This window comes from Haliotis asinina, chromosome 6 (assembly GCF_037392515.1).
Source record: "Haliotis asinina isolate JCU_RB_2024 chromosome 6, JCU_Hal_asi_v2, whole genome shotgun sequence".
NCBI lineage: Eukaryota > Metazoa > Mollusca > Gastropoda > Lepetellida > Haliotidae > Haliotis > Haliotis asinina.
In genome coordinates this window covers 70,053,705-70,078,918 of record NC_090285.1, presented here as the reverse complement: position 1 = coordinate 70,078,918, position 25,214 = coordinate 70,053,705, and the positions used below count along the sequence as shown (strand labels likewise).

Genomic DNA, 25,214 nt, shown 5'->3' with positions numbered 1-25,214 from the left:
ATACACACACACACACACACACACACCACTACACCATAACATAACTAGACGACACACATCACTACAGCAAACACACGCATACAAACACCACTACACCAGACACACACACACACAAACACACACACACACACACACACACACACACACACTCCAGCACACCACACACACACAACACAATACAGCATACAGCACAAATTACTTCAAAGTGTAAAGCTCAAGACGGCATCAAAGACATTGTCTTCTAGATAATAAGAAGGACAACAATATATGGATTTACAAGCTCTTTATTACAGTGATAGCGACGTGTAGGTTTTAAACAAAATTATCAACCAAGTAGGGAATAAAGATTAAGAGGCATATATTAGTATATGTATTCAAATGGGAGGAGGTGATGTTTGAACAGTGCAGTGGAGATGTGGACTGCAATAGCATGACTTCTTTAAGAAGCATTTAGGAGCTGGAGCAGCAAAAGAGGATGACAATATGTGTATGAACAGTTTCTTCATCTAGCGAATAGTTAAATGGACAGAGAGCTAAGATAACATGTGACTCTCTTTTAGCAAGTCTCCAACAGCTAGTTTATCGAGTCTGCCTGTGAATAGGTACCAGGTAATAATCGTTGCATTGTGCTGGGGCGTGGTCACTTGTGTCATCAGGCATGTGGTAGTGATGGTCATCTCCATCTGGAGATCCTATTGGCTGCTGTACACGTGACCCGCCCCGCTGAGAGCAGTGTGCCCCTCCGTTATCCTGACCTTCTATGGACCTGGAACCCGGGAGTCCTGATCTGCTGGAACCGGAGAGTCTTGATCTCCTGGAACACAGCATTGCTTTACAGACACTCTTCCAAAAACTGTTGACTGTTGCTGCCATACGTTTAGCTTAGGTCATATTGCTGGTAACATGTCAGTGTTTGAGAGAACAGACCTCTGAAGGTCCCGGGGTAGAACAGGCCTGCAGCAACCCATGCTTACCATAAAAGTCGGCTATGCTTGCCGTAATAGGCAACTAACGGGATCAGGTGGTCAGGCTTGCTGACTTGGTTGACATATCTCATCGGTTCCCAATTGCGCAGATCGATGCTCATGTTGTTGATCACTGGATTATCTGGTTCAGACTCGATTATTTACAGACCGCCGCCATATAGCTGGAATATTGTAAAACTAAACTAAACCCACTCACTCACTCACTTCAGAGAACAATACCGTTGACGTCAGGCTACAGGAGGCGTGAAACATTTGTATACATTTGTACATCTGAACCATATCTTAGCAGGGTTACAGCTGCTACTTAATGTCAGATTTCAGTTCCACTTACCTCTTAACAAGAGTACAATAGGTAAAACCAGAAAAGACCAATCCTGCCACAAAGCCAACGCACGCAAAAACAATGTATTCACCTGGAATGAAAGGTAAAACAATATCTATACATCATGACAACAACAACGACGACATGTTGATGAGGCTGAACTGAGACATCAGGTCACTGGACATATGTCTGTATGTGATGCCCCCAAAATGTACTTTTTAGAGGATGGGTGTGTTTATACATTGCTTTGAGGACAATTACAGAATTATCACAGCAAAGCACACCAGAAATGGAGTATGGCTATAGTTTGAGGAAACTCTCTTTACAATCTGCCACCTGTGCCAAAACGTGAAGAAAGTGATATTAATATGTGTATGTAAATAACACTCTTCACCTGACGAGGATCGTAGCAGCACAGGAATAGGTGTTGCAACATGTGGTTCTGAAACAGAGTCTAATGTCAGTTTGCTGACTAGAAGTGAGTTACAGTCCTCACGGGGAAAATGACATAAATTACACAAAGATGTTCAACAATTCAGTTATAACCAGGTAGAACTGATGTCTTTATTTGTCGTTTTTAATTCCTCATGTGAACATTGGCGATGCAAGAATTTAACTGTTTCATATACACTGTTATACATACACTCTATAATTTGATGTACATTTTCATTTCCGTCCAAACAAATAATCGCATTCAAATCCCATGATCGTCAATTTTATGTCACTGAAGTCAAGTTGAAGGTTTACAGTTTTCCCTGCCGAAATGTCTCCACTATGACACACACAGCAGCACTGCCTTCTAAGAGTCACCTTCCGTGTGTAGGTGTTGTGCAGTCAGCTTTCTTCAGACATATTCTGTTATATTAGTGAAAGAAAGAAATTTCGGGGACAGGAATGGATTAACAGAATCTCTCATACAGTGCACTTATACATTGTTTTCATATTATATTTTATGAAACTATTGCCACTCCAACAAGCACCTAACAAGTACGTATGATTATACATTACACGTATGGTTTTCCTGGTGGCGTTAATGTAACTTACGGACAATGTGAGTATGGGAAATTAGACAGTTGGAAATTGAGAAGGACCTACCCTCACATGTGACTGTGACTTGAGTACTGTTGTAACCTGTGGAAAAGGAAGTTTATTCAGTCACAGAAGCTTTTTGATTCAATAATTAACATTTTAGCTAACAAGTACAATCAATACTGTAAACTAATTACCTTGCACGCTCATCCATATCTTGTCAGGAACATGGTCTTGAACAACATTCAGGTGTAGACTCCACTCTGTCTGACTCATCCTAATCTCCTTCATGTAGTGGACTGTCTGCTGACCACCGTGGGCTGTGTACACTGACCCTGTCTTGTCACCGATGGACAGTCCTGTCCTGTTGCTGTTGCCCAGTCTCACGTCCAGTAGGGTGACGTCACTCGCTCCTCCGCTGACTGTACATGTGCAGGTGCTTGTTCCCAGAGTTGACATCCTCAGTCGGTTGATGCTGATGTAGACCTCCTTGTCTGTCTGGGTCTTACTCTCGCACAATACGATCTGCTCTGAAAAGCAGTAGACGAGTATCACAGCCAAGATATGATTTTGTCATTTTTGTGGTTTAGCCTGAAAACCCCGAAACATATGTTAACCGTAGATAGATAAAAGAAATCGCAGTCAAGAACACGAGAGTATGTTGCTTGAATGTCACGTACTTGGTTATCTAATAACAAAGAGACCTTGTGGCTTGTGTGAGTAAGTTAGTGCATTATACGCTGTTGTCAGCAATATCCCAGGGCCCTATGCTCCAAAGTATCCTAGCCCTAGGATATCGGAACGTTGATCCGAGGGTGTAGGATAGGTGGCCTACGTTATTCTCGAAAGGTGTCCTAGTATCGTAACTTAGGACAGGCTCTGGGAGAGGTTCTGACCTGTCCTAAGTGTGTCAATGGAAATCAACATGATGTGGTACTTGTATATTCACCATTTACATTTCAAGTTACAACGGCACACAGTTGTCATGAGCCATGAAGTATCTTTTGAGTTTATATTATCAATATATCGGTAATCATAAGAGGGTAAGATTCTTTATTGATAACAAATTCTTTATTGCATATGATGCGACGTTTCGGTATGGATCCTTATACCGTTGTCAAGCAAGAGTGAAGTAATACAGCACAGAACAGACTTATATACATGGACAGGGATAAAGTAATATCAACACGTAGGTATGAATCAAAGGCGGGGGATTAACAACAACAATGGGTGGTGGTAATGATGAGGCAATAAGAGGAAGCCAATAGTGGCTGTAGCTGTGACAAGGTATACATGGCTGATAGGGTAATTAGTAATGGTGGCTGGTGAGCTCTAATCTGTTATTTTTTTATGACTTCATTGTATGCAGTTGGGATGAGATATCCCTGATCTCTGTTGATTGAGGGCTTGTGTCTCCTGATTTGAACTGCTTCTGCCAGTTTTCTTTGGGTGAAGTCCTTGTGGTTTTTGGATAATATCTGTACACTGTTCCAAATTATGCTGTGATTGGGACATTTGATGATGTGGTCGGATATAGCAGATTTCCGATCTGATTTGGTTGTAGATGATAAGTGTTCTTTGATTCTGATGTTTATGGGTCGGGAGGTTTCACCTACATATGCCTCGCCACAGTCGCAGTTGATTTTGTAGACGACACCTTTCGGTGGCTGTTGTTGTTTAGAGGTGTTCCTGCCATTCGCTTTGAGCATGGTTTTCAGCGTTGTAGAACTGGTAAAGTAGGTTTCAATGCCTGCTTGTTGCTTTAGGAGACGGCTGATGTGGTAGGAGGTTTTTCCAATAAAAGGTAAAGCGATGCGGATAGGTGCTGGTTCAGGTTTGTTGGTGGGCTCTTTTCTTGTCGGGTGGAGCGTGGATTTGATGATTTTATCCACTAACTTTGGTGGGTAGTGGTTGAACTTGGTGAAAACATGGCGGAGGTGTTCTATTTCTGCACTTGGACTGTTGGAGGAGAGGTTTATGGCCCGTCTGGTGAGGGTAGAGATGATCCTAGTTTTGGTTTTCAGGGGATGGTTGGAGTCGAAATGAATGTATTGGTCGGAGTGGGTTGGCTTTCTGTAGACACTGGTTTCTATCTTGTTGTCTGGGGACCTCCACGGCCTGCCCATGGGCTCCCCTCTGTCCCCATTACTCACAGAAATCTATATGACCTCCTTTGAAAAGCAAGCCCTCAGCACCTCGACCATCAAACCTACTTGCTGGTACAGAAAGGTTGACGACACCTTTGTCATCCTACGTCAAGACCAAGACCCAGCTACCCTCCTGCAACACCTCAACCAACAGCATCCCCGGGTCCAGTTCACCTTAGAAACAGAAACAAATGGCCAGCTTCCCTTCCTAGATGTCCTTGTAACCAGGTCCCCAGACAACAAGATAGAAACCAGTGTCTACAGAAAGCCAACCCACTCCGACCAATACATTCATTTCGACTCCAACCATCCCCTGAAAACCAAAACTGGGATCATCTCTACCCTCACCAGACGGGCCATAAACCTCTCCTCCAACAGTCCAAGTGCAGAAATAGAACACCTCCGCCATGTTTTCACCAAGTTCAACCACTACCCACCAAAGTTAGTGGATAAAATCATCAGATCCACGCTCCACCCGACAAGAAAAGAGCCCACCAACAAACCTGAACCAGCACCTATCCGCATCGCTTTACCGTTTATTGGAAAAACCTCCTACCACATCAGCCGTCTCCTAAAGCAACAAGCAGGCATTGAAACCTACTTTACCAGTTCTACAACGCTGAAAACCATGCTCAAAGCGAATGGCAGGAACACCTCTAAACAACAACAGCCACCGAAAGGTGTCGTCTACAAAATCAACTGCGACTGTGGCGAGGCATATGTAGGTGAAACCTCCCGACCCATAAACATCAGAATCAAAGAACACTTATCATCTACAACCAAATCAGATCGGAAATCTGCTATATCCGACCACATCATCAAATGTCCCAATCACAGCATAATTTGGAACAGTGTACAGATATTATCCAAAAACCACAAGGACTTCACCCAAAGAAAACTGGCAGAAGCAGTTCAAATCAGGAGACACAAGCCCTCAATCAACAGAGATCAGGGATATCTCATCCCAACTGCATACAATGAAGTCATAAAAAAATAACAGATTAGAGCTCACCAGCCACCATTACTAATTACCCTATCAGCCATGTATACCTTGTCACAGCTACAGCCACTATTGGCTTCCTCTTATTGTCTCATCATTACCACCACCCATTGTTGTTGTTGTTAATCCCCCGCCTTTGATTCATACCTACATGTTGTTATTACTTTATCCCTGTCCATGTATATAAGTCTGTTCTGTGCTGTATTACTTCACTCTTGCTTGACAACGGTTTAAGGATCCATACCGAAACGTCGCATCATATGCAATAAAGAATTTGTTATCCATGAAGAATCTTACTCTCTTATCACTTACCACCTTCTAATAATGACAATCAAACAAATCATATCGGTAATCAATAGACATACTTGTTGCAGTCAGATATTCCTTTGATCTGCAAAAGAGATTATTTCAGTTCTCACCTATTCTGTCCACTGAACTTTTCTAAAAGAAGATTTAGAATCAAGAGCAGAAAATGACATATTCAACGTTACTTCCGTTTCATATAACATTGGGAGTACCTTACCTGACTGTATTAAAAAAAGCCCTACCCATTGTTCTCTCATGGTTGTGAATTTATTTAGATGAACCAAACTTTTGGAAACACCAACCTATTTATTATGTAATTTTAAATGCCAAGTATTGCTGTGTTCTATCTGAATTGGCATCAATTAGACTTAAGATAAGAGAAGGCAGGAAAATGTCCACAGAACAGGAGAATTTGCCCGTAATGTACATCCGCACTTGAATAGTATAATCCACTTTATGTTAGTTTGTCCATCGTATTCCATTCTGAGAAGGAAATACATTCCTCACCCGTCTTGTCAAGACCACCTGCTGTACCCTATACGTCCAAAATAATAATGATATTCTTAATCTGTCACTGTCTATCAAGCATAGCATGAGATTAAGATATGAATTATTGAACAACACTTTACAGTTGCTTGTAATTTTGTACTCTTCATTATCTGTTTTGTATATTATTCGTATATTCTGTATTATCTACAAATGTATATTTGTATGTGGGTCGGACGCCTTAAGCCCCATAAACTCTTTTGACTTGACTTTGACATTACACCCACGTGAGGAATCAAACCCGTCCGGTTTTATACTCGGCCGATTTTAGGCGCTTTTGGGATCATTCTGATGAAACAACAACAGTGTGGAAGCAAACGTTTTTGATAATCTGCTGATGTGATACCATTCGGCTGATGGTCACTGGATGACAACCAATATCTCTGGAATAGATCCTACTGACATGCCAGCATTCTGCAGACCAACAACAACAATAATATTAGTGCACATTTGTAATGAGCTCATTTCCATGCTCAAGGCGCAACAATCAAGGAAGTACAATGGAATGGGAGATGACAAAGTTAGCAGGATTCGTGGAACTGGCGGAAAAGATAGGTTTTGAGACCAACTTTGAATGAATCAAACGTAGGATAGAGTTTCAGGTCGTGGGGAAGAACGTTCCACATTTAGGGGGCATAATGTTCAAAAGATCTCTGACCAAAGGACTTGAGTTTGTGTTGTGACACTGTCAGTAGGTTCTGGTGTTGAAATCTCAGTTGACGTGCTGTGACATAGGCTGATAACAGCTCCGATATATATGAAGAAGTTTGGTTGTGAAGAGATTTATATGTCAGACAGAAAATTTTGAACTGGATCCTTGCTCCTATTGGAAGCCAGTGGAGATTCCTAAGAACTGGAGTGATGTGTGATTTCTTTGGGGTGAGGGTCACCATTCGTGCTGTAGTATTCTGCACCTTTTGAAGTTTGTCAAGAAGGACTTCGGGGAATCGAGCATAGAGGCTGTTACAGTAGTCAAGTCGACTCAGTATCAGGTATCTAGCTAGACAACTTGGGTAACTGGGTATGGGCGTGTTTGTAGCGGCGGGGAGGGGAATCAGTGAACAAGAACAGTGACCCAGTTTCATATGTTACACAGCTTTGAAAAATTAGTGTAATATTGTTTAGAATAGCTGAATTGTATAAAGATACACGTACGTAGTAGTAGTATAGGGAATGACAGTCCGAAAACACTTTTCAAAAACCCCCTCTAAAAAGCCTCATTTACTAAATGAGGCTTTGGTGGGACCATTAGCTCTTGCTGTTATTGCCCCTACTACAAAGCCACGCCATCACGTTTACCGTGACTTGGCAGGCGGTAACACTGTGCCGTACGGTACGATCAATAATTCTTCTCTTACAAACCCCCTACCCGGCCCACCCCTCAAGTAGTATAAGTTAGGTTCGTCGGCTTTCATATCCACTTTATCTATGTTGTAAGTTTTGACTGACCATATAGGATCGGTGGCTCGCTTACGGCTATCACCCTCGTGTTCCCCCGGCTGGTATAGATACCTCACTAGGGCCCTATCTGGTATCTGTTTCTCCTTCCCACGCAATGGAGCGGCCGACTCTGCAACTATTGATTTTAGTTTGATAGCGTCTGCCGGTTTCTTACCGGTGAGACGGGTGACTTCATGGTTGATTGCCGACACCACCTTGGGTAACCTCGTGACCCATTCAGTCGATCGTTTTCCAGGGGTGGTCATCTCCCTAGCATACTGATAGCCGAACAAGCGCTCAGCCAAAGTCCTATTAAATCTCTCAACTATGGCTTGGCTGCGATGGGCTCCGGCCGTACCACGCCTGATCTTTGTATCGTGTTTGGCTAGCAGTTGTGACACGGCACCCATGAACTCCCGTCCGGGGTCAACTTGCAGCTCTGTTGGCCACGTCAGCGGGCTGCGTTTGTATATGCGTTCGAATCCTCTGGCTACCTGGGCCGAATCTTTCGTGGTCAAGGGTTCGGCTTCCTTGTAACGACTGGCTACGTCCACTACGGTTAAGGCATACTTGTACCTCTTATCGTGGGGTAGGAACAGTAGGTCTGCCTGGTGAATGCTATTAGGTATGTTAATACCGAACCTCCTTCTAGGTACGTAGCGTGGTGCAGGCAAATAGATCTGCCACAGGGCTTGTTTTTCAAGCCACGCTTTGGCTTCCTCCGGGGGTACTCGCGCTAGTTTAGCTAGCTTATCTACTGCGCTAGCTCCTTTCCAGTACCCACGCGGGCTGTAGTAAATAGACTCAAATTTTTTCATGTCCATACGCGTATGTGTTTATCCCATCAATAGCTATCCAACGTTTCGTGTCCATAGGTGATAGGGACGTCTTGTTTATAGTCAGTCCGTATATCTTGTGCCCATCACTTCTAAGTGTGTTCATTTTATGTCTAAAGGTACGGGTCTTGAACAGGGCTTCCTTGAATCTGGCGTGTTTGATGTGTTGTTTCACCACATACTTCTTAACCCCCTTAGCCTTCCGGATCTCGCTATTGTCGGCTTTCAGTATGGAGTACATCTTAGGCCTCAAACCTATGTACTCGGCTATGGGCGTGCCAGCACACTCGTCCTTCATCTTACCTAGGACCTTTTTATTTACCGTACTGTGTAGGGTATGGGTCTTAGGGTAGTCGCTGGTGTCGTATAAATCGATGTGTTTTTTCATGTCCTCGTACACGTCCTCGGTTCGAATCTCCATCAGCAGGGAATCCGTGTCAGTGTACAGCACTTCGCACCTGTCGCCGTACTGTTTCTTGAGCTCGTTGTAGTAAAAGTCGTACATCAGGTGTTTGGATAAATCGAGGATGCTCATCCCCACGTAAACAGGTCGGTTGAATTTTATGTGGCTTTTCTTCATGTGTAGGGCAGCCAGGTCGTCTGTGAATATCTTGCTACGGTTGAATGCCGGACTGGCTATCAATTTCCTGAGCTTGTCTTCCTCACTAGATCTAACCAGCTTCACGGTCACGCGTTTCCTCAGGTTCTCCATAGTCTTACCAAACACCGAGTTGTTCATGAGCTTGTAGAGATTTTTCTCGAAATCACTGGTGGCTTTTTTTCGTAGGTCTGTGTTCATTCTGATGTAGGGCTCCATCCATGGGCTCTGGTCAAACATGAGCACCCTGTGTATTTTAGCCAGCCTCATACCCAACGACAGGTACAGCTGTAGGTTGCGATAGTGAACGATGTACTTGGTCTTATTCATTAAGTTAGGAACGAGTTTTTCAACGTCTGTCACACGACCACCTGACAAGTTATGTTGGTACTCAGACATCCAGTCTGGGTTAACCCTCATACGTTCGGGTGCAAGGGGATAGCTGTTGTGCGATGCGTGTAATTCCTTGGGATACTCTAAGTCAACTTCGAGGATATACCCTTTGTTCGAATCTGGTGCAACCTCCATAACATCAACGTGGGGTACCCATTCGAATCCCCCTGTAGGTAGATACTGACTCATGGCCCAGCCGTACAGGTTGTTTGCGTCGAGGTAGAGAATGTGATTGGTTGGTTTGTTAGGATCGTAACCTTTCACGTATTGATTATTTGCTTTCGCGTATCGTTTGGATGCCATGGAAATCCCACCTCGCAAGCCTTTCTCAATGAATAGGTGCATGTCGTAATCTGTGAGCAATTCCAAATTAACTCCGGTCTTTTTAAGCAAGGCGTCCCACGACAGACCTGGGCTGGTGTAATACCATGCGGGGTCGAGTTTATACTGCTTGAAACATGTCCGCCTGAACGTTTCAAACACGTCGGCTAACAGCAGTACATCTGTCCTCAAGTACAGGTCGTGATAATCGCCCAGGTTCTTACAACCCAGTTTATTCCATACGTTAGTCGCGTGCGAGTAATCATCTCGTGAGACGGACGCCTCATTCAGCTTGCTATAAAAGCAGTCAATAGGAGGTAGTCTGGTCTCGGTGAACTTGGCCCAACTATCCATGTACTCATATGGGTACACACCCTTCCTCATGAGCAGGGGTCTAGTCTCGGCGTCTGTGTATCGATCGGTGATAGGGAAGGTATTGTTAGCCTTGACCAGACTGTCGAGTGACGACAGGAGGAATTGAAACGAGTCAATGAACCTAAGTCCGTTTAAGCTGAAGGAGATGTATCTCTCCATGTTGTTGGGGATGCACGATATATTACCATCGATTTTCGCGATGGCCTGCATGATCAAGTGTGAGTCGTACCCTCTCAAGTTGTGAAAGACAACGGGGATGTTTATTGTCTTAGGGTTGATTTTAAGCTTGAGGTTGCACGCGCTGTGAGCGGCGCCTCTATACTTACCAGTTATGTGACAGTGATCTCTCACCGAATCACCGTTAAGCGGTGAGTCGCACACGTGACACTTAGTGCTACTAGCGTGAGCTAGCCTGTCGGCTCGGGTCATACGCATGGGAGCGATTCTATACAATGCATTCCTAATAATTTTTTCTTCCTCCTGCAAGCACTTTAGAAACCTTTCAGCCGCGTCATGGCCCCTATAAACTACCGGAGCTTTCGTTTCCCCGTCACAACGGACGACGATGTATCCAAAACCGCAGGCTATATGCTCTTGTGTCTTGTGGGTGAAGCTACCCCCACTAGGGGGTGTGGGGGAATCCCCACCCACAACTAAGGCTTCGAAGTCGGCGTATATGATATAAGGCACAGACATTTGGTTCTTGTGGTTGTCGAATTTTAGGATATTTTCACCTTCCTTAGGCATGTCGACTCGTATGGCCGTCTGCCCCACACCTTGGCAATCCTCCCGGTGGGATTCTAATAAATCGGCCCGACTGAAACCGTGTAGGCATCGTACACAAAAGTGTTTTTCCCCATCGTGTTTCGACTGGTCGTGCAACAACCGGCTGAGATTTTTTATCCACGTGTAGTGATACGTTTCACCTCGCTTGATCATGAATAAATTAATAACTTGGCGATCCTTCACCGGGCTGACCCTGTGTACTATTGTTGTGTTACCTTCGTGTCCAAAGACATTTATAGCCAGATTATTCTGTTTTTCTACTTTAGTGATCTGGGATATTGGGGTGGGTTCATCTATACCATCCCAGTTGAGCCCATCGTCCTGTGGATAATTAGAAGGCCTGTTCGGATTAGTGGCAGCTGGAAATAAGGCTGACCTGATAGCTAACCTCAGGCAATCGTTTCCTCTATTCTTAACGTTTACTATGGCTTGTTTGTTCTTATAGTAGGGAGACAAGGCTAGGTATGACCCGCCTCTGACCGGCACGTAGTTAGCTATATCTAGATAGACGTTATCGATTTTATCTACAGCCCACCCGGACCCCATGTGCGTGTAGCGTTCTAGGTATTCTCGTATCTGCTGAAAACTATTATCGATTGATGCGTCAATGGTCTCTGTATGTGTGACGACCTCTTGTTTGCCTCGGAAGTAAGGTTGAACATACTCAGTGACCCCTGTGGTGCCCTCCTTATCGAGCGACATTTTCACCGTGATCTGAAACTTGATACTTCCTAGGTTATTTAGTTCCTGGTTGACCTTATCAGCTATCAGAGGCTTGATATCTGTAATGTCTATGTTTCTATCAACGAGCATACGCCAACCTCTCAAATAGTTGCCTACAGCGCGCTCAGTGCGAACGAACTGCAGGTCAACAGCTCTATTCTGTTGTAATAATTCTACGAGCTGTGGTTTCCTCATACGGGAATACCCGCCTAAACCCAAATCGTGTGCCTCGACTTTCAGTTGTTTTACAGTGGGAGGTTTTGCTACGGGGGCATGTGATAACAATGCGGTTAACCCGGCTCTCCCCAGGTGTGAATAACCCGTGTGTCCAAGCTGTTTCGCTTGAGCTTTTAACTGTTTTACCGTAGGAGGGACTTCTAAACCTAGTAATCTCAACAATGCTGGCTTCCGCATTCTAGAATACCCGATCACACCTCTCTGCTTTGCGACCCGCTTGAGCTCGCGCACAGTAGACATCGTGTTTACACCTAAGAGAACTAATGTCTAATTGGTTCACAGTAAGGGGAGGTAACTCTTAAGTGGCTATCTTGAGCAGTCGCCTACCTTCTTTTATGTAGCCTTTTTTATTCTCGTATATGAGTTGATGTCTGACTACGTTCGCTCCGTGAGCTTTACATAAACAGTAGTGCCCTTTAACCCCGATACCACACACAGAACACGTGTAGTTAGGACTTCCCATATGGAAACAACAGAACCCCTGATTCCTGCATTTCCTACCACAGGCCTCGGTCTTCCCCATAAGTATATATTCGCATCGGTATGGAGCGGGTCTCATGTTTACTTATATAGGTATTTTAGTTTAATTGCTTCGCAACCAACGCAGTAGCTGCTATACCCAACACTATGAAGCCCAGTTCACGATTCATTTGTCCCTTGGATGGTGTGTAGTACTGAGCGAGTGTGGGTTTATTGAGCGGTTCCAATTGTTTACCAGTTAGTAGATAGTATTCTTTCATTGCTTCATCAACATCGTTGAATGTTTGAACGGCATGGTTTTCACGCGTGAGTTGTTCGTTAATAAAATCGATCCTCTGGAGGCGTTTTTTAGCGTACTCGGCCTGTGCTCTTTGTAATTTCTCAGTAGCGAGATCGTGTCGCTTCCTTTCTTCCTGTATTTCAGCCGCGTGATCATCTCGTAGTTTTGAGAAGAGGTAATTACTCCCGGAAAATGCCAGGGCATTCACTAACGCCCCACCGACCATCATAGCTATCGTGGCCATCCCTATATTTATTTCATTATATTATCAGGTATTATTCCTTGTTTTACTAGGATGTCTTTTGTGGCCATCGCCATACCAAGGTTCATTATGAGCATACCCATATCCTGCAGGTTGAAATCTAGCTTGATAGTTGGTTGTTTAAGCACCATTTTAGTCAACCGAGCGTACCCTACGGCTAGACTAGCGACCACTGTGGCGTGGTATGCGTCGTTGACGAACGTTTTCCCCTCAGACATTATGTATATGATATAAAATATTAAAATTATAACATGATATGCGGGTCGACGGTGGGGGTACCCCCCACAGTGGGGGTTACCACCTCAGGTACCACCTCACGTCCCTCACGTGTATATAACCACGAGATAACCAAGGCAGCAGTTACGCCTACAGCCAACAACAGTCGGGTTGGATTGGTCACTTTATGTTGCCACCGTTTTTTACCGGCAGCTACTCTCTTAGGATTCTTCTGTCTGGTTACTGTTGCAGTGGTATCCACTGTTGGGGGTGGGGTCTCCTCCATCACTGTTGGGGGTACCTCCACTGGGGTTTCCTGTGCAGCATCCATCTATACTATTATTATTATTCTTTCTCTCAAATTGACAATGTTTTGCCGTGATAATCGCCGCCGTCACTGGAGCCAACAACATACCATATTTGTGGTACAGCCCGCAGCTGATAGAGCTCACGGCGTGTTCGATAAAAGGGTCTTTATCTAGGTCCTCCCACAGGTAAAGTCGGCGCTCTGGTGGAATGGGAAGGAAGTGTGATACAATACCGGTGTATATCTGGGTCATAGCCGATCCTATTGTCTTTGTCATTTCTGCTCCGAGCCGGGACTCGTATCTAGCGTACAGCTTATCGATTTCTTCGGCTGACATTTTGTGAATTTTATCCGGGGTGTAGTCTCCAAAGTAATGTTTGGCTTTGCCGCCAACAGCCAACGCCACCAGTTTCTCTCGCTTGGGGGAATCCCCCACACCCCCACTGGGGGTACCCCCCAACTGTTCGAGCAATTCCTCACACTCCATCTTATAATATAACAAGTAAGATTTAGTTTTAACTATATAATACCCGATACATGCAAAACACAGAGAAATGAAGGTTAAGTTGCACACGACAAATACTTCAAATATCATAGCTATGCTTAGCATTTGCTTAGCTTTGCTTAGCTTTGCTTAGCTTTAGCTTAGCTTTGCTTAGCTTTAGTATACTATATATGCTACTGGTTGGTCGGTTTTTAGAACGAGCTTAGCGTGTTTAGTTTCAGCGAGCTGTTTCTTCACCCGTTCCCGTTCTAATTTACTCATCACATCGTTCTCTCTCAAACACTCCTCAAACGAATCCCTGTCCTTGCAGTGAAATAAGGCCACCCATCGCGTCTGCTCCCTGAGGTCTTTCAACACCGAGTTGAACTTCTGCGTTAGCACCCAGACGCTGTGATTTGCATGCCGGCCGGAGAAGGCCAGGTACGATAGCATGTCTCTCTTTTTTGTTATCTCGCGATTAGCGCTGCAGTCGTCCAGTATAAACAGCGTCGGTTCCCCTTTAAATTTCTCGTGAAGAGCTTTCAACCAGTCCTGCAGGCGTGTTCCAGGGTCGATTTTGTGTACGTCAGGGTCCGTCATTACCCAAGGTCGCGCGTACGTTTTATTCATGCTCAGAGTAGGGCACATGATAACGATGTTATCGAACACATCCTTGTAGTAACCCTCCAACATATCCAACACGAAAACGGTCTTCCCACAGCCAGTCTGCCCGCATATGATAGCGCAGTGTGGGTCAGTGGGTAACCCCAGGGGGTCTCCCCCATCAGTAGATGGCTTGCACGAATCTTCCATTGTCTATATTAAGTTGCGCGTCCATAATTACGTACAGATATAATTTCAACTTACCAGCGGTTTGAGCCTTCTTATTAATCTGGATGGTTATCCCTTCGCTGCCGTTATCTATATGACGCCCGCTACCGTGCAGTTTATCATCATCCGTGGATCGCATGTCCAACCATAGGGCGTACTTGGTGGTCAGGTATTCACCGATCTGCACGGAGCCGAGGTCCAGGTCCTTTGTTATGTAATCCCCCACTGGTAGCTTTTTTATCTCATCCCACTGCTGGTGTGGTCTCATACCATGACTGAACAGCTGGTTTGGCACGCCCTCGATGGTCACTTCCACCTTTTCAATCTCGGGGTTGAAAAACTTCTCGCTGTCCCTCCGGAATGGATCGTAATCCTCCACAGGGACGACCAGGATACCTTTCATCGATCTCGCCGGCACGTTCAGGTTGATATTCCACACAGTGTCGCTCTTATCTCGCACGATTGATCTATGTCTCAGTACGCGATCGTACAGGATAGCCATCTTCCCAGAGTACTGGCTTCGAACCTGCCTGGCCAGCTCCGGGCTAGTGACCATGTCGAACTCCAGAGAGATGTTGTCTATAGCATAACTGGCCTCATCACCGTTCGGCGTACGCACTACTTTGCTATAGTCGTTAAACGTGAGCTCGTATTCGAGCCTATCACCCAGCGCGGCCTGGTAAAACGGCGCGTGTCCCGTGAGCAACTCGAAGTCGAGCGGCACGCAGAATCGATTCCCGTATGCTAGAGCGATAGCCTTTTCACCGTCCGATAGCTTGTCTTGCTGGTCTGTCGTGAAGACATACCCTATGCGCGCCCGGGTTGATTTGCTGATGCCCTGGTACACATCATTGACTCGTTCTCTCTCGCTTTTCCAGAGATCCTTGTAGCAGTGAAACACGTCGCTGTCGTCGATGCTCAGTACCTCGTTACCGCTGATCTTGACGGTCGTTTTCTTGATGATAGCTCGACCCACGTTCCGCACTAGCTCGCGTTTGTCGTTGTCGGAGGTCAACGTGATATTGAACGCCAGTCGAACAGTGCCTGGTACAATGAGGTCATTCTCACCAAGGTTTGGAAATCTAACCAGCAGAGTTTGATTCTGGTCTATCTTGCTGGGGTTGTTGGTGATGGTCACCGACTGTCGCACGGCTCTGGCACCTAATGGCTCTCTCAATCTTCTGAAAGGATCTAATTTTCTACCGTACATTGTTATATAAATGAAATATATTTTTAATACTAATGGATGAAGACATACCTATGGATGATATGTGGGACGATAGTGCCCAGGCATTCAATGATGACCAGGAGACCTCATTCTCGCAAAGTGACGAGCTCCTTAAGGGCGCCGTCGACGATTATTACAACGCAGTTGAAAATAAATCCAAACTCAAACCGTTGGGAAGGAAATATTCCGATTTTACCCTCAGCAATGGCACGCTGCGTTTGAAGTCTCGCCCGGAGATCGATCTCATGCATCAACACACGAGAAAACCGCTTGCCTTATCAACATTGGCCGGTAAACATGGAAGTAAGTTTGTCCAAGATGAACTAGGCTTCAAAGATTACGGTGGCGCGCGGCCTAAGCAGTATCCTCCGAAGTTAGTTCAAGGCCTGGAAGGCATCAGGGACGCCACATCAGATCAAAACATGACTTATGATATTAAAAAGATGTTGGCCGACTACGAGAACGAACCCTTCCCGGGGCTCGAATTTACCGTTCGGGAACTGAGGGGGTTGGATCTGTTGATGCAAACCATTCGTGGTCAGCTCTGGAAAAGCACAGCCAAAATGAGTGAGATAGACGACCACATCGCCTATGAAAAGAAAAAACTCGGTGAAACTGAGGACGAGTCTATGAAAGCCACCATCGAGGAACGAATACGTAATTTGGAAGATGAAAGGCAGACCTGGTTGGAGACAGCGTCCGGCTACAAAGAAAAGCTTAGATCCCAGGTCAGCCGTATACGGGAAACCATCAATCAAGTCCTCCACCGAGACACCACGTTAGCAGACAGGATTAGGATATTGTTCCGGGAGCAAGGGATCACCATCGCCAGCATTCTGACTGCATTGGGTTTCATTATATCAACCCTGGTGGTGTCACTAACAGGAGGTACCCCTGTGGGGCCTGCCGGTGGGGGAGTTACCCCCACACCCCCTGGCGGCGGTGTTAAAGACTGGATTAAAAAACTCGGGGAAGGCCTAGCTAAACTGGCTGGTAAAGCCGCCGAAGCCCTTCCCGGCATCCTGGGTAGCATCGTCTCGTGGTTGTTGAGCGCTCTGTCTAAAACTGCCATGTGGCTCAGTCAAAACCTGTGGGCAGCCATCGTCGCCGTGGCGGGTCTGGTGTACGTAGCGGCTAAGAAATCTTTAACCAAATAAGCCCCAAAGTTACCCCACCAACCACTAGGGCCGTTTTATTATCAATATGCTGCTGATAGGTGGGGGTTTCCCCCACACCCCCCGGGGGTACCTCCACATGAACTTTAGGCCCCGGGGGTGGCGCCACTATACCCTTTTCACGTGGTTGGGTGTGTGGGATATGTGGGGTGTTAATATCGGGGTTGATACCCAACTTTTGATCCTTCGTGGCTATGACTATTTCGTTGTTATAACCCACCACTTTTTTTATTCTCAGTTGCATATCACTCGGAGACATGTACAGCCCCACGCCGAACACGTAGTTGACTTTCGATCTGGCGTATTCTAACACGTTTTGGTAGCGTTCGATGGCCCGCGGGAGATCAACTGGAGAATTAATAGCATCCTCAACGTTGGCAACGAACTGTTTCTGAGCGTCGTAAGCAGTTCCCTTACCGATGATGTTGGAACGCGTTTGCGACTGCGCACCCAACAGCGACCACACGTACGTTCGAATCGAGTCGTTCAAGCGTATTGTACCAGCACGAGTGAATCCTTTCGATGTGTCCAGCATGAACATTTTCCACCCGTCTGCGGTTGACTGCTCCACTTTCTGGACTGTGAAAGCAACACCACCTTTAAAGTTCATACGATCATCCCTCCATTCATTACTCGACAAAGCAAAGTCCGGGCGTAGTTTACCTTGTTTCAGTACAAGATCACTGAGTTCTTTCACTGATCGCACGCCATCAGAAGGAATACCCAACCCGTGGTTCGGGCCCGGCAAACGCCAATCCGTCTTCGGGTTTATTTCGAATTCATTACAAATACGTTCGTAGGCCCGTCTATCGTATGGGTTGTTTGTTGCGTCCCACGCTTTGTCCTGTGGGAGGGGGGCACTGATCTCTTTAAGGATACGTCTGACCTGGTAGTACACGTGGAACTTGAACACAGACTGACTCAGCGGTCCACGCTGAGAGTCGGCCAATGCCACACCACACCCCGTTGTAGCGCACCACACAGCAAAGTTGAATTGATTCTGCCAGAACTGCATAGGGTTGTTGAACCACGCGTGGACTGCCTCAATGTTAGTCACCATAAGCTTATACTTATCGAACACATCTAAAAGCTGGGCATTGAAATACAACTCAGGAGCAACCACGATCTTCATGGGGGAGAAATCTACATCCAGTTTAGGGTAAAACACACCAGGGGAATACATTTTAAAACTATTATATAAATAAATATATATGTAATATGTACATAACACTTCCAGGAATAACGAGCGGTGAGGCCGTTCAGCTGACGCACGCGATCGATAACACGTCAGGTCAACTCGAAGTCGCACTCTGTGATATCACCTACCTACCGCAATGGACTAACATTAATATCAGCAACAATAAGCTGTTCGTCAGTGGAACTCGCAGCCAGATAACTGACGGCTACTACAGCGTGTGCTCTCTAAACGATGAGGTCTTCAAACCCCTGGGAGCCGAACTCAAGATGAACGATTCAAACGGTACAGTGGTGTTAATCAACAACGGAAGAACCTCCTTGAGGCTCGGCCGACCATTAGCGAGGATACTCGGTATGTCTCCTGACGAGATAAAACCAACAACAACCGTCACAGGCACGAAGTTACCCGACCTAGTACCGTACCGAGAGCTGTACATTCATCTCAGTCAGGTGAGCACAACGTATAACATTCAAGGAGGTCACCCTTCCACTATATTGAGAGCAGTGCCGGTGAAAACTGAGAAATTCAACGACGGTAGAACCGAGTCATTTTCACCACGGCAGTATAAGAGATTAACCCAGGGCAACATACCTGAGCTGACAATATCGGTGTTAGATATAAATCATAATCCTGTAAATATAGGATACCTCAGCTTAACGCTTCACGTAAAATGACCAGCGCACAAGGGCCCGGAGTGAAAAAATGCGTCAATATCGGGATCTCCGACCTCGGAGACACACGCGGTTTCGACGCTCCCGGAGTAGATGGTAAATCGTATGCCTTGCAACTGAAAAACAACATTTACAAACGCGTTGAAATCCCCTCCGGTGGAGCCCTAAGTGATATGATAGATACCACAGGAGCAACAGCCAACACTAAGTACGCCCTCGTCAACACCGGTGATGACAACTGGAGAATATACCCATCATTCGGAGGTAAACTGTTCGACTTAGACGATGTTGAGAGCACTACCGTCGTCAAAAACAAACCATATATACTCGTCTTCACCGAAGATAACAAGTGGGTGTTGTTACCCGATAACAAATGGTTTCTCAATATTAGGCTCGTCTCCCCTTACGTGTTCACGGATAACAAAGACAACCACCTAAACAAAGTCGTGAACAATGGAACCCTGCTCGTGGCTTACGTCCCAACTCAGAGACGTAGCATAGTCGTCAGCCCAGTCAACACTATAGCAGCCCACATGCTATCGAGTAAACCAGCCATACAAAACGTGAAATTGCAGTTGGTGTCTGAATTCGAAGGCGTGGTCAAGATACTAGAGAGTCTACCGGCAAACTCAACACTATTCATCAAAGTCTACCTAGGGGAACCATCGGTGAATGATGTCGAGATCGTGAAGGGGATCAAACTCGGGTGGGTGAAACGACACCAGTATCAAGTTTGCAACGTTTACGTGCGGGTGGGTGTCGACTCCAAGACCAGTCTGCAGGGGGTCAACGTGATCGTAGAAAACAAGATATCACTAATCAATATCTTCCTGCCTGACAACATACACTTCATGGGTATTAAGTTAACCCCTGAATTATTATCAGAAAACCAGTTGGAAATTATATCATAATAGTATAATAATGACCAGTCATCATCCCAACACTACACTTAACGACCTGGGAGATACGGAGGGATTCGATCAGCCTGGTGAGGAAGATGAATTATACATCCTACACTTCAAAGACAACGTGTACAGACGGGTGCCGTTACCAGATTTTACAAAGCCTAAATGGCTGATCAACTTAACACTCACCTCACCTTATATCACAATAGACGAAAATAATTGGATCACTAAGATTAGGAACAACGGTATCTGGGCCGGGGATTTCATTCCGGAGAGGGGATTAGCACACAGACAATCTGCTGGTTACGACAAAAAAGGGTTATCAACTTTCTTCGAAAATAAATTAACATTTAGTAATCCTGAAATAATAACCCCCCCTTTCACACTCATCATAGAAGTCTTCTTTACGGATTCATTCGATGGAGACCCCCCAATAGTACACCAAATTTTACCCGGGGTGTCAATACGCTGGTCTTACACATACCAATATTGTCGTATTGTTATACAACAGGATACCACGGGCCCTATAAACCACTTAATAAGCCTCAGTGGGGTTTTTATTAGAATAGGAAGTTTTATTAGCCTCTCACCTATTACCCTGACTAGTAGTCTAGAACTTATAGGCTTCAAATACATTGATAGATTTTTAACTGAACCCCAATTAAAATATCTTTCAAAATATATATTATAGGATGGGTCTGTACCCAGTCGTAGAGGAAGTAGCTAAGACGTTGGAAACCGTAGATGGGTTCCGCTTGAGGCAGTTATGTGATGTAAAACGTCAACTAGAACAAGACCGTGACACGCGGAAAGCACTATGTAAAAAATACAATAGAGCTTTCAATATCGTGGATGGGGCTGACACTACCCTTATGGCAACCAGCATGGGACTAGGGGCGGCAGGCGTTGGGTTGTTAACCACCATCGTGGCTGCACCTATAGTGCTAGGTATTGAAATAACGGCTGGGGTGACAGGGTTGGTAGGGTTGGCGCTTAAGTTAGTATCACGCAGACTTAATCGTAAGGTATTGAAACACGACGAGATCAGGGTTCTGGCCGAAGCAAAGCTGAACACAGTGAGTGAGCGAATTTCCACGGCACTCTCTGACAGTAAGATCTCAGAAGAGGAGTTTAGTTCAATCCTCTCTGAACTCAAAAAATATAACGGAATGAAACAAGATATTCGATCCAAGTCTCGTAAGTCTGCTATCAGCGAGGACGAGAAAAAAAAGTACATAGCACAGGGAATACAAAAAGCCCAGCAAGCCTTTATTATGAACACCAAAGAGATCGTAGGCGGTTCACATTAAACTGTTTCATTGATATAAACATAACATAGGGGCGATAGCCGTAAGCGAGCCACCGATCCTATATGGTCAGTCAAAACTTACAACATAGATAAAGTGGATATGAAAGCCGACGAACCCAACTTGTACTACTTGAGGGATGGGCCGGGTAGGGGATTTGTAAGAGAAGAATTATTGATCGTACCGTACGGCACAGTGTTACCGCCTGCCAAGTCACGGTAAACGTGATGGCGTAGCTTTGTAGTAGGGGCAATAATAGCAAGAACTAAGGGTCCCACCAAAGCCTCATTTAGTAAATGAGGCTTTTTATAGGGGGTTTTGAAAAGTGTTTTCGGACTGTCATTCCCTATACTACTGTAGTTTTTGTAATGATAGAAGTTATAATGAAAGGTATTTTGGTATATCTAAACACAAACAGGTGGTAACATGACACAAACTAAATATCTTTCGGCACATTCTCCCGTGAGATAATCTCCCGTGAGTCAATCTCCCCTGTGTCAATCTCCCACGTGTCAGTCTCCCATGAGTCAATCTCCCATGTGTAAATCTCCCAAAAGTCAATCTCAGATGTGTCAATCTCCCACGAGTCAATCTCCCATGTGTCAATCTCCCACGAGTCAATCTCCCATGTGCAAATCTCCCATGTGTCAATACCACTGACAGTATGTTACCTTTAACATACTGATACATTAGCACCATATTTGATGGTAGTCTTTTCGACATGTTCAATAATAACTGAAAAAACATAGATCAAGGTGAACATTAAAAATTGAAATGACATAGTTTTGAATATTACAGTTATCAACTGTAGAAGGTAGATATTTAATCTCGACATACAACAGCAGAATGGTAAGCAATGGGTCTGTATAGTGAGATCCTTACCTTTAACACACTGATGCATTAGCACCAGATGTGACGGTAGTCTGTTCCCCTCTCCAACAGGAAGGTCCCTGAGTCCATGGATAGAGGACGTCATGTCACTCTCCACGATACAGTACCTCTTCTGACTACACTCCTGCAGCACCTCCCTCACCGCTGCCTCATAGGTCGCCTTCTCCTGCACATCCGAAATGTTTAATAGGCATCTTCCAATGTCATGAAAGTTATCACGGACTGTTTCACTACAGGAACTTGGGTCCTCATATTCTTCAGGTGAATGTACTCTTTGCAAGAGCGATGGTATCAAAAGTGTTTGATTTCTGGGACACTTAATCTCTCTACTCCCGTCCTTGTAACAAAGGTTGTTCGCTTGTCCTTTCAGGTCTGCGAGATTAACTTTTTCACAAACGTTTGAACCTGAAATACAGCAGACGTCACTTAAAAAACTTCTCAGAACCATGTCAGTAAGGAGAGAGAGTGGTTAACTCTCTGTAATATTTGTAACGTACTGAACAGAATGTCAGTTGGGTTTTAGAGATATAAATGAATATTGATTAAAAGTGGTGTACAGCAACAAGGGCTCGTCGCAACGGGATCACGAGGTCACTGGCTTACTTGGTTGACACATGTCATCGTATCCTTGTTGCACAGATGGGTGCCGGTATTGTCTATCCATGTCTGGTCCAGGCTCGATTATATGTACAGCTACCGGGGCTTAAAGGAGTACGTAACCTTGACAATCAGTTGTCCGAGTCTCCTTACTAGTAGGAGCCACGGTGACTGAGGAGTAGATCACTGACTTTATGTGCTGGCGAGTAGATGCCTGACTTCGAATCCCGGATGGAACTAAATCTCCCAAAGGTACTAGAATCTGTATTTTATTGAGAAAGTGCATCCCCAAATATAATATGTTACAACAGTGTATAACTCTCAGATGTAATCTGTCGTGTGGTAAGCAGTTGCAATAATCACAATGTGTGGTGATCAAATCTCATCTGGTATATATTAGCACAGTACATTTATTCTGACATGTAGAGATCATGTAGCAGTTTTTAAGACTGTACAAGGGGCAAGAACATTTCCATACCATCTCAGTGCATGTTAATCAACCTTACAAGGGAGTTCTATAAATACACTCAGCGAGGGCTTTTCCACGAGATCATAGTATTACTCATTTAATACTAGTGTAAAGTATTAAGGCATCATGAATCCATGAATTGTATCCAAATATTTTTTATGTTACCTTTCTAAATAGAAATAAGTGTAAAACTAATTATCCTATCAAAACACTTCCAAGACCAATGGACAAAACACTCCCTACTAGTTTACATTACATAAAGATCAAAGGAGAATATTTCCATTCTATTGTATACTGCCATTGTAATCACTTTGTAGTAATTTCTTGCTTTGTAAACTTAGTTAATTCCATATAGTCATTGTAAGTTTATAGCATTTCTTCGTTTGCTGGTTTAACACGGAAGTCTTTCGCCAACAGATTTCTGGGGTATTTTAATGCATACAATATGACCACATTTGTTGCCGTAAAAAGTAAATGTTTTCAAAAACCAACATTTATTTTATGCATAATAAATATCCGACTAAGTCTGAAATTAAGTCCGACTTAAAATTAGTGGTTCACTGTGAAATACTGATGAGACGTGAAATCCTGCCTAACCAGTGATTCCCGTCACAAACACGTGTCAAGGCCAGCTCATGGTACCAGTGGAAATACGGAAATGTTCTGGACTTGTTTTTTTATAATTTGCTCTACAAGTCTTCCAAAACTGTGTCTCGGAAACGAGAGTAATCAACGGAAACGAGTCGTATGACACGACTTTTCTAAATGTTTCTAAACTGAAAAGAGTCAGTATTTGTAAAACCACATCATAGAATACCTTCTATTTTTTAATACAAGTGTTCACTTAATTCAAGACAAGTATTAAATTGTCGTATCTTTGATGTCCGTTTCTGGTGTCACACCCATGAGTGACGTTGTGACCAGGAGTAAGTGAGTGAGTTTTTTAAAGACAGCACTTTCTGTTATAACATCGGACAATATCGGGAGGAAATTATGCATGCCTCAGACATTTGAAACAATGACAATTGAATTTGGGTCAAATTCGGTCTCTGGTAAATGATAGCTTGTCGGGGGTAAGACTGGGACATCCCTGTTCAGTCACAGCCACGTCTTTCTCTTTTAAGACTCCGCTTCAGACAGCACTTTGTGTTATAACATCGGACAATATCGGGAGGAAGTGATGCATGCGTCAGACGTTTGAAACAATGACAATTGAATTTGGGTCAAACTCGATCTCCGGTAAATGATAGCTTGTCGTGGATACGACTGGGGCATCCCTGTTGGATAGACAACTTTAGCTGTCACAGTCACATCTTTCTCTACAAGCAGATATTTGACTGACATCAGAAATTCTTCAAGCCCATTAATCTACTCACCAGAACAATAGGACACCATTAATACCAGTAGTGTTGAAGACACTCTTTGCCTCATGGCTGGTGGCACATACCAGGGGTGGTGGCGTCAAAACATTTCCTTCACACGGGTGAAAACGTTGACACGGCTTATTTCCGTCTTTAAGAGCACAGTATCACGACACACTTCTCTGAAATCAATATTGCATTTGTCTCATTCATGCTAATGGGATGCGGATGGGACTCAACCAAAATAGTACTAGAATTTGTACTTTACTGAGAAAGTGAAATCCCAAATATGACATATGTTGCATTTGACCACTTTCTGAATGGCATCGTGTAATCACATAATTACAGTACTGTGAATTAATGAATTAAAGCAACGTTGCATTGAATCGACTCTCGCGCCCTCTACCGACGGAACTATACAAGAGAACCCCTCAGTTATGTAGCTTGGGACGCTCTCTACGAAGACCCTGTAAGGCAAATAGGGATTGACGCCTGTTCGGCAACGAC

The 25,214-nt window shown here is 44.6% G+C and overlaps 1 protein-coding gene across 2 annotated transcripts; it reads right to left on the bottom strand.

Annotated features, from left to right (window-relative positions):
- Positions 1–268: 268 nt before the first annotated feature.
- On the bottom strand, positions 269–24,876 carry LOC137286593 (uncharacterized). Of its 2 annotated transcripts, XM_067818538.1 has the most exons (7): positions 24,723–24,845; positions 22,272–22,685; positions 2,535–2,867; positions 2,404–2,439; positions 1,703–1,750; positions 1,318–1,399; positions 269–814 (listed from the first exon to the last, which is right to left on the bottom strand). In XM_067818538.1, exons 1-7 carry the CDS (start codon positions 24,775–24,777, stop codon positions 580–582), a joined length of 1,203 nt encoding a protein of 400 aa, XP_067674639.1. In that variant the 5' UTR covers positions 24,778–24,845; the 3' UTR covers positions 269–579. The 2 variants fall into 2 exon arrangements, with proteins under 2 accessions (XP_067674639.1, XP_067674640.1); XM_067818539.1 differs by lacking the exon at positions 1,703–1,750 and having other exon boundaries at positions 24,723–24,876.
- Positions 24,877–25,214: the final 338 nt, after the last annotated feature.

Bases quoted from the DNA above. Each gene is read 5' to 3' on its own strand.
- LOC137286593 (XM_067818538.1), bottom strand. From the start codon at position 24,777: ATGAGGCAAAGAGTGTCTTCAACACTACTGGTATTAATGGTGTCCTAT. The intron at 2,868-22,271 runs GTAAGGATCTCA...ACTGCTTTTCAG, and splicing joins AATGCATCAGTGTGTTAAAG to AGCAGATCGTATTGTGCGAG. The intron at 1,400-1,702 runs GTGAAGAGTGTT...CTTTCATTCCAG, and splicing joins GCTGCTACGATCCTCGTCAG to GTGAATACATTGTTTTTGCG.